The sequence below is a fragment of the Aquarana catesbeiana genome, linkage group LG03 (assembly GCF_042186555.1).
Source record: "Aquarana catesbeiana isolate 2022-GZ linkage group LG03, ASM4218655v1, whole genome shotgun sequence".
NCBI classification, from domain to species: Eukaryota; Metazoa; Chordata; class Amphibia; order Anura; family Ranidae; genus Aquarana; species Aquarana catesbeiana.
Window position 1 is genome coordinate 121,290,351 of NC_133326.1, and position 17,091 is coordinate 121,307,441.

The 17,091-nt window shown below is 44.6% G+C and overlaps 1 protein-coding gene across 4 annotated transcripts; it reads right to left on the bottom strand.

The window, feature by feature from the left end:
* Window positions 1–2,365: 2,365 nt before the first annotated feature.
* SENP8 (SUMO peptidase family member, NEDD8 specific) lies at window positions 2,366–14,171 on the bottom strand. 4 transcript variants are annotated; one of them, XM_073619110.1, is made up of 3 exons: window positions 14,029–14,152; window positions 7,002–7,059; window positions 2,366–3,133 (listed from the first exon to the last, which is right to left on the bottom strand). In XM_073619110.1, exon 3 carries the CDS (start codon window positions 3,130–3,132, stop codon window positions 2,488–2,490), a length of 645 nt encoding a protein of 214 aa, XP_073475211.1. In that variant the 5' UTR covers window position 3,133; window positions 7,002–7,059; window positions 14,029–14,152; the 3' UTR covers window positions 2,366–2,487. The 4 variants fall into 4 exon arrangements, with proteins under 4 accessions (XP_073475211.1, XP_073475212.1, XP_073475209.1 ...); XM_073619111.1 differs by having other exon boundaries at window positions 14,114–14,129; XM_073619108.1 differs by lacking the exon at window positions 7,002–7,059 and having other exon boundaries at window positions 14,114–14,171.
* Window positions 14,172–17,091: the final 2,920 nt, after the last annotated feature.

A 17,091-nucleotide genomic window follows, 5' to 3' on the forward strand; every position in this document is an offset into this window, starting at 1 on the left:
TGATTAATTCTCTCCTTGCCCGGCCTGTCAGATTAAGTGGACGGCCATGTCTTGGTAGGTTTGCAGTTGTGCTATACTCTTCCCATTTTCGGATGATGGATTGAACAGTGCTCCATGAGATATTCAAAGCTTGGGATATTTTTTTATAACCTAACCCTGCTTTGAACTTCTCCACAACTTTATCCCTGACCTGTCTGGTGTGTTCCTTGACCTTCATGATGCTCTTTGTTCACTAAAGGTTCTCTAACAAACCTCTAAGGGCTTCACAGAACAACTGTATTTATACTGAGATTAAATTACACACAGGTGGACTCTATTTACTAATTAGGTGACTTCTAAAGGCAATTTGTTCCACTAGATTTTAGTTAGGGGTATCAGAGTAAAGGGGGCTAATTACAAATGCACGTCACACTTTTTAAATATTTATTTGTAAAAATTCTTGAAAATCATTTATCATTTTCCTTCCACTTCACAATTATGTGCCACTTTGTGTTGGTCTATCACATAAAATACATTTACATTTTTGGTTGTAACATGACAAAATGTGGAAAATTTCAAGGGCTATGAATACTTTTTCAAGGCATTGTATGTCTTGTCATCACATGCGTGTCTCAAGTGGTGTTGCACCTAACAGGTCCTCACAGAGGTTCTTTTGTTTCTTTGTGAAAAAATCTTACATACACCAAAAGTTGGGCATTATCAGTTATATCTATTGATTAATCAATGAAATGAATCAAGAAACGCACACTGCACTGCAGCAAGCTGTGCCAATACACCCTCTGTTAAGATTTCATTTTTTTTCCTTGTTGCTGTTGAAGCTGCCGGTGGGATTCGGTTGATTTTTTTTTTTTTTTTTTGTCACACAACTCATCTTTTTGTTTACCCTTAGGTAAAGTTTCAGCAACAGCATTCAAGCACTTCTTTACAAACATACCATTGTTAAATACGTATGTGTTGCCCCAAATCTATGCTACTTTAAGTGAACATTCATTTGCACGTTGCTGGGCTGTAATTGAATGTGAGAGCACTTTGGTGGATCTGTCATACTGGGCTCTCAGTTCAGTTATTTTACATGCCCTCACCTTAGAATGCTGTGGATATGTCTGCTCAAAACGAACCGTGTTTTGTTTGTAGTGGCGCTTCACATTGCTACTTTTTATTATCGCCACGGTTTCACAACAAATGAGACAAACTGGTTTTAAGCTTCCCAAATGAAGAATGAACATATATTAGTCCGTCTATTCATTGAAGGCTCGGTTTTCAGCAGCTACTCTCCTTTTTTTTTTCTTTTTGGCGCAAGCCATGCTCTCTGGTGCTTTTGTTAACGTTTCTTCCCCACACACTCTAGTAATACTCTGTAAACGTAAATGTCCCCATTAGTGTTCTCTACCAGATTAAAGCCTGGTACACACCAACAGTTTTTTCATTCAACCAAAAAAAAAAAACTGACAATCCAACGTTAGTACAGCAATCTCCCCCCCGCTGAGCTGTTGTGTTTTGACAGGGGGGCAGAACACTCCGGTCAGCGTTCTGACCCATTGGCTGAGAGCGCATACGCGGGAGCCAGTCGGCTGCTGGTTTTCCACGGGCCGAATGTCAGCCGGTTTTTATTGAACCAGCGGTTGTCGCCTGACATTCGGCTCGTGTGTACTAGGCATTATTCATTACATTGGGTGCCCCCATCCAACTACCCCATCAATCAGATGCCACTGTCAAGAGTACCCCCAGAGTGCCTATTTACAACAGGTTTCTGCATCAGAGGGCACCTTTACATCTGGTGACTCCCATTAGCGTGCCCCCTTACATCAGTTGTCCCCAGAGTGCCCCATTACATAAGGTTTCCCCATCACAGTGACCCCTTACATAGGCTGTTGCCATCAGGGTGCTCTCTTACATCAGGGGTCCCCATCACAGTGCCACCTTCGATCAGGTATTCCCATCAGAGTGCCCCCTTAGATCAGATGTCCCCATCAGAGCGCCCACATACATCAGGTTTTTGCAGCAGAAGACCCCCTTACATCTGGTGACTCCCATCAGTGTACCCGCTTACATCAGTTGTGCCCATCAAAGTGCCCCATTACAATAGGTTCCCCATCAGAGTGCTCCTTTAAATCAGGCGTCCCCATCAAAGTGTCACCTTCCATCATATTTCCCCATCAGAGTGCCCACGGTCCCAGCAACCAATGACTGCTGAGTGGTGGGATTTGACACTTCAGACTGGCGGGCTGACGGTCCAGACAGGAGCATCGCATACAATAAAATACCATTAAACTCTTTATGGAAGATGCACCTGCTGGTAACTTTTAAACACACCATGCTAAAACATACTGTCCCTTGAACAAAAAAATAAAATAAAAAGTTATAATAAACATCAGCGTGGTAATGGACCAATTTTAATGCATCTGATCAAAACTTGGATCTGGTAGTAGTCAAAAGCAAAAAAATGATTTTTCAAGTTCTCTTCTTGCATAAGCAATCTGTCTGAACTCAAAAGTCAGAACTTGCCTTGGAATCAGAACTCAGTCCCCTGATGATCTCTTTCCACTCTTTCCTCTTCTGTGTCACATACTGGGGTGTAATATTTTGAAAGTTCAGATTGTTATCCCCAAGAAAATACTGCTCACACAGCGCTTCAGCCACACATACTACATACATTCCACAATCATAGCTGTTGTGCTGGACAGGTGCCTTCTCCTCCTGGCAATGAGGATTACCACCCAGCAACATACCTAGGTTTTTTGCCATGCGGTTGGCATGTGGGGCATTAGTCCCTGGTGCCGAGTCGAAATGAAGAAATCCACTGAACCTACGGAGGTAGGCAAGGAGGCTCCAGTGTGTGCCACCTGCTGCCGAACCTGCATTATCATTCACAGGCAACAAAACAAGGTCCTTGTTAGGAAGTTCCAGTGGCTGTAGGAACTCTTTGGCTTCATTCCCACAGCATTTGATGAACTGGCTTACTTCAGGGCTGAGGAAAGCAACTCTTTCAGCTCTAGATGGTGCTAAGGACAATGCCAAGAATTCAAAGGTAAAGCCGATGATGTTATCATTCAACCAATGTGGGGCATCAAGAAGAGTAACATCGGAAGAGCGTAGAAGGGAGTCTCCATAACTTAATACAACCTGCTCCATTCTGAAAGACGGGAAAACAAAGAACAATTAAACTATAAAGAGATGAAAAAAAGCACAGGCGTTTCATCTGCATTAATAAACATAAACCTGAGTCTCATAATGAATTATTAAATGGTTGTCTTGCTTACCTTTACCCCACAGGCCTTTTTTTTAAAAACATACTGACATTATTAAAAATTAGCAGGGGGGGGGAGCAGTCACGTCCTGCATTGGTGTCTATGTAGAACTGCCACACTCATGTCAGCAGTGGGTAAGAGGTATAGCGGGAGCAGCACTATCTGGCAAATTTACAAGAACATATTTTAAGTGGCGCTATGGACAAGAAAAAAAAAAAAAAAAAAAAAAAAGGACGACGGCATACCTGTAGGTCCTGTCAGCAGATTTGTTATTTTCCACTAACTATAAAAGGCCAAACTATCCAGCATAAGGGGCAGTTTCATTTATGGTAAGTCCCTGTCTGTTGCTAAATGGACAGAGTAGCCATTAATCAACCAGCAGGGGCCACTGACTGCAGTGGACTGGATAAAAGCACACAGAGAACCCTCCATAGGAATTAGGTCACCCTATTAAAAAGTGAGAGCAGAAACTGGAGAGATTGACACCGGTTTATGAAATATGTATTCAAATCATCATAAAAAAACCTTACACATCTAAAGTTACACAGCAAAAAGGGATCCACTTACACAGCCTTAGTATTTGGGTATACAGTGCATCCGGAAAGTATTTGTAGCACTTCACTTTTTCCACATTTTATGTTATAGCCTTATTCCAAAATGGATTAAATTAAATATTTTCCTCAACATTCTACAAACAATACCCCATAATGACAACTTGAAAGATGTTTGTTTGAAATCTTTATTAATTATTATAAAAAAAAAAAAAAAATCCCATGTACATAAGTATCCACAGCTCAGTACTTTGTTGAAGCACATTTGGCACCAATTACAGCCTCAAGTCTTTTTGCGTATGATGCTACAAGCTTGGCACCACTATTTTTGGGCAGTTTCTCCCATTCTTCTTTGCAGGACCTCTCAAGCTCCATCAGGTTGGATGGGGAGCATCGGTGCACAGCAATTTTCAGATCTCTCCAGAGATGTTCAATCGGGTTCAAGTCTGGGCATTCACAGAGTTGTCCCGCAGTCACTTTTTTGTTATCATGGCTGTGTGCTTAGAGTCGTTGTCCTGTTGGAAGATGAACCTTCGCTCCAGTCTGAGGTACAGAGCACTCTGGAGCAGGTTTTCATCAAGGATGTCTCTGTACATTGCTGCATTCATCTTTCCCTCGATCCTAACTAGTCTCCCAGTTTCTGCCACTGAAAAGCATCCCCACAGCATGATGCTGCCACCACTATGCTTCACTGTAGGGATGGTATTGGCCAGGTAATGAGCGGTGCCTGGTTTCCTCCAGACATGACGCTTGCCATTAAAGCAGTTCAATCTTTGTTTCATCAGACCAGAGAATTTTGTGTCTCATGGTCTAAGAGTCCTTCAGGTGCCTTTTGGCAAACTCCAGGTGGGCTGTCATGTGCATTTTACTGAGGAGTGGCTTCTGTCTGGCCACTCTACCATACAGACCTGATTGATGGAGTGGTGCAGAGATGGTTGTTCTTCTGGAAGGTTCTCCTCTCTCCACAGAGAAGCTCTGTCAGAGTGACCATCAGGTTCTTGGTCACCTCCCTGACTAAGGCCCTTCTCCCCCAATCGCTCAGTTTGGCCAGATGGACTGCTCTAGGAAGAGTACTGGTGGTTCCAAACTTCTTTCATTTACGGATGATGGAGACCACTGTGCTCATTGGGTCCTTCAATGCTGCAGAAATTTTTCTGTACCCTTCCCCAGATCTGTGCCTCGATACAATTCAGTCTCGGAGGTCTATAGACAATTCCTTGGACTTCATGGCTTGGTTTGTGCTCTGGCATGCACTAACTGTGGGACCTTATAGACACGTGTGCTTTTCCAAATCATGTCCAATCAACTGAATTTAACACAGGTGGACTCCAATCAAGCTGTAGAAACATCTCAAGGATGATCAGTGGAAACAGGATGCACCTGAGCTCAATTTGAATGTGATGGCAAAAGCTGTGAATACTTAGGTACATGTGATTTTTTTTTATTTTTAATAAATTTGCAGAGATTTCAAACAAACTTCTTTCAAATTGTCAATATGGGGTATTGTTTGTAGAATTTTGAGAAAAATAATGAGTGTAATCAATTTTGGAATAAGGTTGTAACTTAACAAAATGTGGAAAAAGTGAAGCGCTATGAATACTTTCCAGATGCACTGTACATACACTTTAACTACTTTCTGCCCAGGTCAATTCCGACATTTTTCTCCTACATTTAAAAAATCATTTTTTTTTTTTGCAAGAAAATTACTCAGAACTCCCAAACATTATATACAAGCAGAGGCCTTAGAGAATAAAATGGTGATTGTTGCAATTTTTTTTATGTCACACAGTATTTATGCAGTGATATTTCAAATGCAATTTTTTGAGAAAAAATACACTTAAATGAATTTTAACGCAAAAAAAAAAAAAAAAAAAAAAAAAAGAAGAATATATATAATAACCCAATTTTTTGTTAAAGTATAAAAGATGATGTTAAGCCGAGTAAATAGATACCCAACATGTGCTTTAAAATTGCGCACGCTCGTGGAATGGTGCCAAAGTACGGAAAAACCTCCATAGGCGACGCTTTAAAATTCTTTACAGGTTACCAGTTTAGAGTTAAAGAGTAGGGCTAGCACTAAAATTATTGCTCTTGCTATAACGTTTGTGAAGATACCTCACATGTTTGGTGCCAACATGGTTTACATATGCGGGCGCGACCTACGTATGCGCTTGCTTTTGTACGTAAGCATGGGCGCTTTACACTGTACCCTTATTATTACTTTTAGTCTCATCACAAGAAATGTAAATATCCCTTGTGATAGGAATAAGGCAGGACAGGTCCTCTTTAATGGAGAAATCTGGGGTCAATAAGAGTAGTTATTTGTTGCCATGGCTACAGCAACGTAAGTAGTATTACACTAGCCAAAACTTACATTGCTGAAGCTATGCCAAACTATAACAGTATACAATAACATTAAAAAGGCCTTTCCCTCGAGATTGCTCGAGATCTCATAGCTTGCACACAGGATCTACCTGGAAGGCACTGGTGAAGTCGCCTTCCTAAGGGCATCTGTGGGGCCAGACTAAGTCACCAGTGCTTAGGAAGACCAGAAAGTGGGTGTAATTAAAATGTAAGCCTTGTAATTAAAACTTTTTACTAAACTGTGACTGGGTCTTGTTTACAGATGTGGTTTTCTGTTTGGTGGGGAAAAGTCTGCTTTAATTTGTGAGCTTTATATCTGCCAGAAGTTTCATTTTAACCACTTCCCGTCCACGCTATAGCTGAAAGACGGCTGCAGCGCAGACTTAATTTGCCGGGAGGGCCTCCCTGGACGTCCTCCCGTATTGAGCGGAATGCGCGCCCCCTGCAGGGCACGTGCGGCGCACTCTGATCAGCTAGTCTATGAGACTCGGCTGATCACAGATCAATGACAGCTGACCATGTGACGTAAACAGAGCTGGTAATCGGCTATTTTTTTTCCTCAGGCTGGTAGCGTGAGGAGAAAAAAAAAAAAGGCAACCACTGGCGGCTGCGAGAGGGACATCGGTCCCGGTTGTGGAGAAGCTTCTGTGTCCACCAGCGCCACCTACCAGTGCCACCTATAAATCACCAGTGTGTCATCACCAGTGCTGCCTATCAATACCACCTACCAGTGCCCATCAGTGCCAACCATCAGGGCTGTCTTATCTGTGCCTATCAGTGTCGCCTTATCTGTGCCCATCAGTGAATATCAATGAAGGAGAAAAACAGAGTTGGGTACCTGGTAACTTTTTTAAGAAGTCTTCCAGGGCAGCATCCAAGAGATAGGCTCCTCCTTCCTGCAACAGGAAACACATTAGTCCACCATTATAAATTTGTTAGTCTCACCTGTGTGCCTCAGTAGTATTAAAGCACCGAAGGAACTCTCAGTAAGCCAATGCGTCCCCACAATACCTGGTATCATTGCTTAGGGTGGGAACTAGTGCTGCCCTGGATGACTTCTTAGAAAAAAAGAGTTACCAGGTACCTAACTGTTTTCTCCAATTGTCTTCCAGGGAAGCATCCGAGAGGATGTATCAAGCCATACTTACTAGGGTGGGGATAAGGTCTGGAGCACCTTGCGACCAATGTCTGGTCTTGACAGCTGGTCGCTTTGGTAGTATCTTGCGAAGGTACTGAAGCTCGATCATGTCGCTGCCCTGCAGATCTGCTCCAGAGTTGCCCCTGCCTTTTCTGCGACCGAGGTTGCCCAGGCTTTGGTCGAGTGGGCTTTGACCCTACTTGGGGGGGGGGGGGGGCGGCAAGGTTTTGCCCCCAAAGGACCATCTGTATGGCAAGGTTTATCCATCCTGAGTCTCGATGTCTGCTGTGCCTTATTGACTCCTGCATAGGGGACAAATGACAAACGACATGGCAGTTCTTTGCCAGCCCTTTGTTCTCTCGAGATAAGCTATGAGTATTACGTCTAGTTTGTTGTGCGTGTCTCTTTTCTCCTATCCATTGACTTAGGAAGAGATGTGATAACCACATTCTGCATCCTGTAAAAGGTTGAAGAGACTTTTGGTAGAAAAACTTGGTGTGGCGAGAAGACTATTTTATCTGCCTGGATCAGTCAGTAGGGTTCCATCGTGTAAAAAAACCTTGAGACTTTCACCTACTCCCCCTGGCCGATGCTAGGGCCACTAAGAGTGTGGTTTTTCCAGTGGTTCGAATGGCGGAGAGAGGAATCCTCTGAGCACCATGGAGAGGTTCCATGTCGGAGTTCTGCCGACTTTAGCAGGTCTGGCTCTATTTAACGAGATCAGGAATAGCTTTATAAAATGGGTCCTCTGCTAATCTGGTGTCCTCATGTTCCCTGGGGCCAGTGAGGTGCTCCGAGTATCACTGTTGCCCTTTCTTCCATGATTCTTTGGCTCACCTTTGGTATTAGAATGGTCAGAGGGAATGCATAACACGGCTGGTGTGCCCAGCTTTGATCGAACGTATACACTCTGATGTTGCCATCTGTGGTATCCAGCGAGAAGAACCTTGGCAGTTTCGCATTTGTCCTTAAGGCAAACAGATCTACCTCAGGCACTCTCCAGGTTTGCGTGATCCACAAGAAGGTTGCTTGGTTTAGAGACCACTCTGTCTGTTTTATGGCATTTCGACTTAGAAAGTCTGCCAACGTGTTGTCTGTCCCCTTCAAGTGTATGCCCGAGGTTGATCGGATGTTTGTCTTAGCCCATGACAGAATTGCTTCTGTCAGGCTCAAACGAGGAGATTTTGTCTCTCCTTGCCTGTCCAGGTATGCCACGGTTGTGGCGTTTGTCTGACTGAATCCGGACATCTCTCCCCTGGATAGCTTGTTGCAATGCTCTCCACGCTTCCTCTACGGCTTTTAATTCCCTCATATACTGGGAAGCTCTAGACCATCTGGAGTTACACATCTCCCCTGTGTACAGAGATCCCCCATGTGTGCCCCCCATACTAGGGTACTGGCGTCTGTGGTAATCCTCACAGGGTTGGCTTGCTCCAATCTGCACCCCTCGGCATAACGGAGCAGATTGAGCCACCACCGAAGAGATTGTTTGACCAACCAAGGGACAGGAATGGACATTTCTAAAGGATGATGGATCACCATCCCCTGGGTAAAATGTAATTCTGTAGAGGCCTCATGTGGAGCTGTGCCCAGGTGATGGCTGGGATCGAGGACATAAATCCCAGCACTGCCTCGTTCTTTTCTTCCGTCTGGAGGGTTTTGGTTACTCTGGCGTCTAGCACATAATCCAAGTATACCACCACTGGCTTGGGGTCAGCTACGATTTTTCTGTACTATCCACCCCAGGTTTTGTGGATAAGAAATAACAAAAAAGAAGAAAGAACAGCAGATTGTCTAGGTATAGTATCACGCCAATGCCTTGCTGTCTCAGGCCCTTTAGCGCTTCTGCCATAATCTTTGAGAAGATTCTGGGCACAGAAGAGATGCCGAAAGGCAAAAGATGTTTACTGCAGATGCAGGGTGGCCACCGGCCCCTGGATCGTGAACCTTAGGTATCTTTGATTACTTTTCTTTATGGGTACATACAAGTATGCGTCTTGCAAGTCTATTGTGGCCATGCATACCCACGCTCTTCTGTTGAGCGGCTTAAATCTCCTGGAATGACAAAAGGGCACCTTCCCTTGCTTGTTTTTTTGCTTGGGGGGAGCCTTTTGTTCTTTGCTGCAGTCCTGTCCAGGACCGTTTCCAGGTATGGCCCGAACAGAAAATTTCCTGTGAATGGGATCCCACACAGCCTATTCCTAGAGGCGATGTCCCCTCCTATGACTTTCAGCCACAGGGCTCTCTTCCCTAAGGTCATGGCCCTAGAAGATATCTTCCCATTTCAGCAAAGGCATCTGCTAGAAAAGCTGCCACTCTGGTTAGTGTGGGAATAGTCCTCACTGATTCTTCCCTTGGCGCGTCTCCTAGCAACGCTTGCAGTTGAGACAGCCAGCTACTAGGGTGCGAGCTGTGCAAGTGGAAGCTATTGCCGGATTCAAAATCGCCGCCCCTGCTTCTCATGCTCCGCATCATCAAAAGCTAAGTAGGATTTGTTTGCAATTCTCACGAGGGAGGCATCCACTTTGGGACATTTTCACCCAAGTCTTGGTGTCTTCTTCTGCAAATGGATACCTGCGCTTGATCGCACCTGGTATGAAGAGCTTCTCCTGGGTTTTCTGGGCTGCAACCCCTTGTATATTTTGTTGTGCAGGGAAAGCCCTGCAGCTTTTTGCTCTTTGATACCCAGTGTGTCTGCTATAGCCTTTGGGCTTGGTTCCACAATTGAAACCTGAAGGTTGCACGATTTTTTGACGCAATTTTGACAGGGATTTCGATGCAACTTGAAACCATGGTGTATTCTTGAGGTCTATGGACCTCAAGTCGCTTCAAAGTGGGACCAAAGTAGTGCAGGGACCACTTTAAAGTCGCTGCGACCCGAAGTCGCACAGATATGAATGGTACTCATTGGAAGTCACGGGGTATGACTTGTCATGCGACTGCAGTCCCAACTTGCATGACAAGTTGCACCAGATGAGACCGAGCCTTGGAAGATTATCTGTGTCTTCTGAGGGAAATAGGGTGCCCTCTGATGCCGAGTCATCCTCCTCGGAATCCCAGCATAAGCCGTCCTCTGAGATTTGTTCGGAGTTATCTGAATCGACTAGATGGGGTACGGGCTTGGCTAGAGCTTTCTGGCACCTCCAGCTTCTCTACTGCTGAGTGTATTGGCCCAATAGTGCTCTTTATTTCCTTTTTGAAGGAGTTAAGCATGTCCTTAAAGGAAGCCTTTTGACTCCTTAGCCACCATTTTATGCATTTTTGTCATAGTGGCTTTTTTCACTCAGGGAAAAAATGGTGACTGCAAGAGGCGCATACCTTGCTCTGGTCTGCGCCCTTTTTTCCTCTGGGGCCTTTGCCTGCAAGTAAGCACAAAGGGCCTGAGTGAGGTTGGCAGTGTACAATGCAATTGTATGGTTTGTAGGGAGGTAAAGACAGAGGCGACTCCAGAGTGCTCTGGCTTACCCTGGAACTGTCCTGACATGCAGGATCCGCAGGGTGGGGGGGGGGGGGGGGGGGGGAGAGAAGCGTCTGACCTGGCTGGCCACCGGGATCTCTGTTTAGAGAGCCCTTTCTGCTTCCAGCTCCAGCCCCGCCCAGCTGACCCTGTGAGGGTTGGTGGACACACCTGCACCTGCCACGTCCTCTCTGGAATCCTCCTTATTGGTTTCCAATAGGGAGGGGGCACATTAAAGGCCTTTTCCCTGGAGGGAAAGAGATGGCCGCCGACCGGACCGCACAGTCAGAAATGATGCGTCCGGCCTCTCTTGCTATACCTCCCAGGACCGCAAATGAAGGGATCTTGCAGAGAGGTTTGTGGGATGCGAGCTGAATACGATCGGTGAGCAGGAGGGTCGGTGGCCAAGCCTGCACAGCGAGGGAGCCTCTAAAGCACCTGGAGTGCGGGGCTCAGCCGGATGGCCCTCCACGATCGAGGAGCAGTAGCTGTGGGGAAAAATGCCGACGGCATGTGGTGCAGCTGGGGGGATAGTTGCACACCCCTCTGTAGGGGCGAAACTTCAGGCAGAGCCTTGAGGCTCAGATTGCTGCCCCTGCTTGCCCTCCCAAGGCCCCCTGGGCTGAATGGGATGCTGGTCAGGGAGTCCCCAAGCACAGAGACTGGATAAAATAACAAACGTTTGCAGCTCCTGTGGGTCCGGAGGAAACAACTGATGCACACAGGTGAGACTAACAAATTTATAATGGTGGACTAATGTGTTTCCTGTTGCAGGAAGGAGGAGCCTATCTCTCGGATGCTGCCCTGGAAGACGACTGGAGAAAAATTACCCGTTTGCAAAATTTTATAACAAACTATGAAACGTTTTTTTTTCAAAAAATTTCTGTCTTTTTTTGGTTGTTTAGCAAAAAATAAAAACCCCAGCTTTGATTAAATACCACCAAAAGAAAGCTCTATTTGTGTGAAAAAAATGATAAAAATTTCATTTGAGTACAGTGTAGCATGACCGCGCAATTGTCATTCAAAGTGTGACAGCGCTAAAAGCTGAAAATTGGTCTGGGCAGGGAGGGGGGTTTAAGTGCCCAGGAAACAAAGAGGTTACAGCCCAACTCAGGGCACCATCATTCTCATAGATGCAGTCCCTATTAGCCCTTTCACTTAACTGGTTCCCGACCAGCGCATGCCAATGTACGTCGGCAGAATGGCACGGCTGGGCAAATGGACTTACAGGTACGTCCATTTGAATTCCCCGCCGTGCCATTGCGTGCGCGCGCCGGCCGGGAGCTCCGTGAGTCGGGTCGCGGGTCCCGCAGACTCGATTGCCGCGGGGATACACCAGATCGCCTCACGGAGAGGACGAACGGGGAGATGCCGTTGTAAACAGCATCTCCCCGTTCTGCCTAGTAACAAGTGTCACTCGAACTCTGCTCCCTGTCATCGGAGCAGAGATCAGTGACATCACACACACAGCCCATCCCCCTACAGTTAGTAATCACTCCCCTAGGACATACTTAACCCCTCCCCGCCCCCTAGTGGTTAACCCCTTCACTGCAGTGTCATTTACACAGTAATCAGTGCATTTTTAATCGCACTGATTGCTGTATAAATGACAATGGTCCCAAAAATGTGTCAAAAATGTCCGACATGTCCGCCATAACGTCGCAGTCACAATAAAAATCGCTGATCGCCGCCATTACTAGTGAAAAAAAATTATTAATAAAAATGCCATAAAACTATCCCCTATTTAGTAAACGCTATAACTTTTGCGCAAACCAAACGCTTATTGCGATTTTTTTTTACCAACAATATGTAGAAGAATACGATCGGCCTAAACTGAGGAAAAAAAATGTTTTTTTTATATATTTTTGCGGGATATTTATTATAGCAAAATGTAAAAAAATAATGCGTTTTTTTTTTTCAAAATTGACGCTCTTATTTTGTTTATAGCGCAAAAAATAAAAATCGCAGAGGCGATCAAATACCACCAAAAGAAAGCTCTATTTGTGGGAAAAAAAGGACGTCAATTTTGTTTGGAAGCCACGTCGCACGACCGCGCAATTGTCAGTAAAAGCGACGCAGTGCCGAATCGCAAAAAACGCTCTGGTCAGGAAGGGGGTAAAATCTTCCGGGGCTGAAGCGGTTAACATGCAGGGAGAGCACTGGGCCCGCCACTGTGTTAAAAGAGGTAAAGACTACACAGGCTTCTCAAGGATTTTTGAAAATATTTTTTTTAGGGGCGTTAAAGTGTTTTTGAGCCTTGGCTTTTTATTTTATTAGCCAATAGAGAAAAATATCACCCGTTTCATAATTTGTTGCTATGTTTTTCAGCTTTTTCATCCACTTCTATTATTATTTTTTTTTTTACTTTTCTTTATAAAGGGGTTAATTGTTAGGGGTTTATTTAATATGTTAGGTTAGTGGCTAATATTAGGGTTAGGATTAGTGGTTATTTTATTTGAATATTTATTTTTCACTATTAAAATGTATTTATGTATTTTTATTTATATTATTATTTAAAAGGGTTGTAAAGGTTTGTTTAAAAAAAATGAATAAAATAAAATTGTTTGATATATATAGCGGCACTCCTGACTCCCCCTCTTCTCAAGTGCCCCCACAGAGACCTGCATTCCCCGGGGCACTTGTACGGACACGCTCAAGAGTCCTGCTGCTGCGTCCCTTGACACTGACAATAGGACTTGGGTCCCCCCCCCCCCCCCTTGATAGTTCAAAATTGCATGACAAGTCACACCCCATTGCCAGCAATGGAACCATTCAAATTGTTGCGACTCTGTAAAAGTTTCATGCACTACTTTTTCTTTTTTTGCAATTTCATCGACTTCTGTTAAAAGAAGTTATGAGCCACAATGAAATCAGAGACCCAAATCGCATTGATCTGCGGCTCTGAAATCACACTGAAGTGGCGTTATTTCAAAGCCGCACTGGTGTGAACGAGGGTTTGGTGAGAGTAAATCTCAGACACAGATGAACAGAATTCTAAATCATGCAGCAGGTAAAAATCGGTCACATTTCTGTCTTCAGCCATTCGATTACGTCTGCTGCTGTCAATATTGTATGACATAAAAAAGCAGTAAAACATGTGTGTAGGATCTGAGAGCTGGGAATACATATAGCTGGAATCATGGCTTCCTCTACAACCAACACAGCATTTCCTCCCAGACCAGGGTACAAATCACAGTGTAGTCTAATAGGAAGCCCAGAACATACAAGGAGGGATAATGGCTATAAACCAACACACACAGGGCAACTCACAGCAACTGCAGCACAGGAGCACGGCACTGTTACATGGCACACACCACTTCCAGCATCAAGAGAGTTAACTACAAACAGCCCTCACCTCCCGTCCCCAAAAGATGACATCACCTGAAACACTTCTGAGCACTAGAGAGGAGGAAGTTATGTAGACAGTGCTAGAGCGGAGGCCATTTTGCTGTGGACCACCACATATGTCTACAGCAGTGTTTCTCAGCTTTTTTTCAGTCAAGGTGTTTCGTCAGAATGTGTAACGGAAGTGACGTTCCGTTGCCGCCATCTTGCTACACCCCACACTCCTCTATAGTAAGAATACTATAGATAGGGGAAAAGCTGACATCTTGTTACGCCCACTGAAGTTTTGCATTTTACACTTATTTTTAACAGTAAAGTGAGTTTATATAGTGAAATATAGTACTTAGAACTCCGTCTGACTGGTGAGATATTGAATTTTAAAAGCAGCGAACTTCTGTCAGATTAGCAAACCTTTGAGATGGACAGGCTTGCCGCTGCTTTTAAAATTCAACATCTAACCAGTCAGACGGAGTTCTAAGTACTGTATCTCACTATATAAACTCACTTTACTGTTAAAAATAAGTGTAAAATGCAAAACTTTGGTGGGTGTAACAAGATGTCCGCTTTCCCCCCTTCTCAGTGTATCCTTACTATGGAGGAGTGCGGGGTGTAGCAAGATGGCGGTGACAGAGCGTCAATTCCGTTACACATTCTGACAGGTCGCCAAATGTGATGAAACAAAGGCACCCTTTAAAATGATGGGCAGTCTCGGGGCACCTTATTCTAACATGTAAAAAAACTCTTCTAATAGTTTTACCTAATACAGTGACATCCGCACACATGTAGGACACCCAACGTTAGAGGGGATTTTTTTTCTTTCAAAGCAAATACACTTTTGCACTCAGACACTGACTAGTATTCCAATGTTTCTCTTCTCCCTCAATTTTTCTCCATCACTCAGCTAATGCCACCCAGTGCTAAGGGAGAGAGCCTGGGGAGGGTCAAACAAGGATGCTGTGGAGGCGACAGACATCCTCTTATCAACTGATGAGATCAGTGGTTGTTAGGATGCCAGTGTCTAGAAAGTCGTAATGGTGCATAATGAAAACCTGTGGTTTTGTGTAACTAAAAGGCAGGCTTCATCCACCTGTTGGCTTGCATGTCATTTTTGATACATTTTTAGGCATTTTGACAAGGCACCCCTGAAGAAGGCTCCCTGGTTGAAAAGGCTGGTCTACAGTGCGGTCAGGTTGCTGAGAGGATTCTAACAACCCTTGAAAGCATTATGGGGTAAATAAAATCCTGCATGTGCAACTGTGAGTATTAGGGATGGGTTCACACTTCTGACGATGCGACTCGCAGCAGTGGTCTGGTGCGTCCCTGTTCTCTGTTTCAGGGACGAATCAGGGCTGAATTATTGCCTAAATTTGGCCCTGAAACTGAGCCAAAGATGCACAGCATTCTTGTGTGAGCCTCTCCACAGCCGCAACAGAGATATGTGAACTGGCTCCATAGAGAGCCAGTTACAATCTCCTGTCATGCACATTGGATGCAGGAAAACCCGCATCCAATTCGCATAGATGGGAACCCAGCCTCAAGGTGCCTCCTGTCCTAGGTAGGGTTGCCACCTCATCCCTTTAAACCCAAACACATAATAATTACATTATTCTGTGGTTGATTAAGGTGGTAATTAAACTCACTTGGTGCCTCATCTGCATTAAATTAGCCTCAGAACCTGTGTCATTTATATGTGTTTTGGTTTAAAGGGATGAGGTGGCAACCCTAGTCATAGGGCTCATTCACACCAGAACGCGGGGCAGGAAACCCGCACTGAGTTCAAAACACACTGGGTGCAATATATTCCTAATGACACCCAAACATAGATCGCAAATGCAGTGCATGTGCCAACACTGGATCGCAGGGTTCCCACAGTATCATGCGATCTATTGCAGTGCATTTTTGAGTAGTAGTGCATGCACTGCTTTTGTTGCAATCTAGTGTGATTTCAGGCCATTCAAATGAAAAAAGAAGCTCCTGCTCCTTTTTGGGTGACGAGCTTTGCGCTAGGCGGTTTGCCATGATTGCCGCATGATTTATCGCAAAACCCATCTGAATTGATATTAGAAATGAATGGCACCCAAACACGCCTGGTGTGTTTTGTCACTATTGTAGTGCGAATTGGAATTGCAGGCAGAATCACAGCGATTCTGCCCATGATCCCAAATTGGCAGATGTGAATGGGGCCTCAGTCCCCAGTGTCAGCTGCTTTCTAATACAAATTCATGTACTAGTTCCTGCAAGGTACATGATCCTGTCCCAAAAAATTGTAGTGCAGAAGTGAGAAGGAATTGTAAAGAGTGTCTGTTAAATATATGGGGTTGGTACCTGTAATAACAATAATCAGAATTATACAGTAATTCCTTTATTTTTTTTTCATGCATTTATATTTTCTCCACATATACATGCAGGTCAAGCTGTCCAGTAAAACTGACATTAACAGAGGTTGGGAGAAACCATATAACAGAGATTTAAACTAGGGGAAAACATACCAGGGTGATCAAATAGAAGGCCAAGCAAAGTGTGCTGCAGCCAAAAGTGAGCGTGGCTAATTAAAAAAAATGACATGTGCAAGCTTTAATGCGAAAGGTCGCTGCTCACCAAATAAATGCAACACACTCTGGATTGAGGCTCCTTTCACACAGGCAACCGGGGGGGGGGGGGGGGTGCTGTTAAAAATAAGCAGGTGATCCACATTTTACTGCCCCCCAACCGCCCACCCACAAGCAGTTGAGGTTCTGCTTGGAGGAGTACACATTTAACGTTACAAGCAGTATTGGACAGGCGTTGCCCAGTGAGAGGAGCCAAGCAATGGGCTCCCGGTTGTGTCCGGCAATAAAAAAAAAATGTAAAAGAAAAAACAGGCTTAAGAAAGTGGAATCGCCTCCTGAATGCAATCCAGCGTGAATTGCTTTTCAGAATGGGTCTATAAACATTACCGCTAACAGGAAAGGAACCTTAATGTTTCAAGCTTATGTGGTTTCTCCTAAC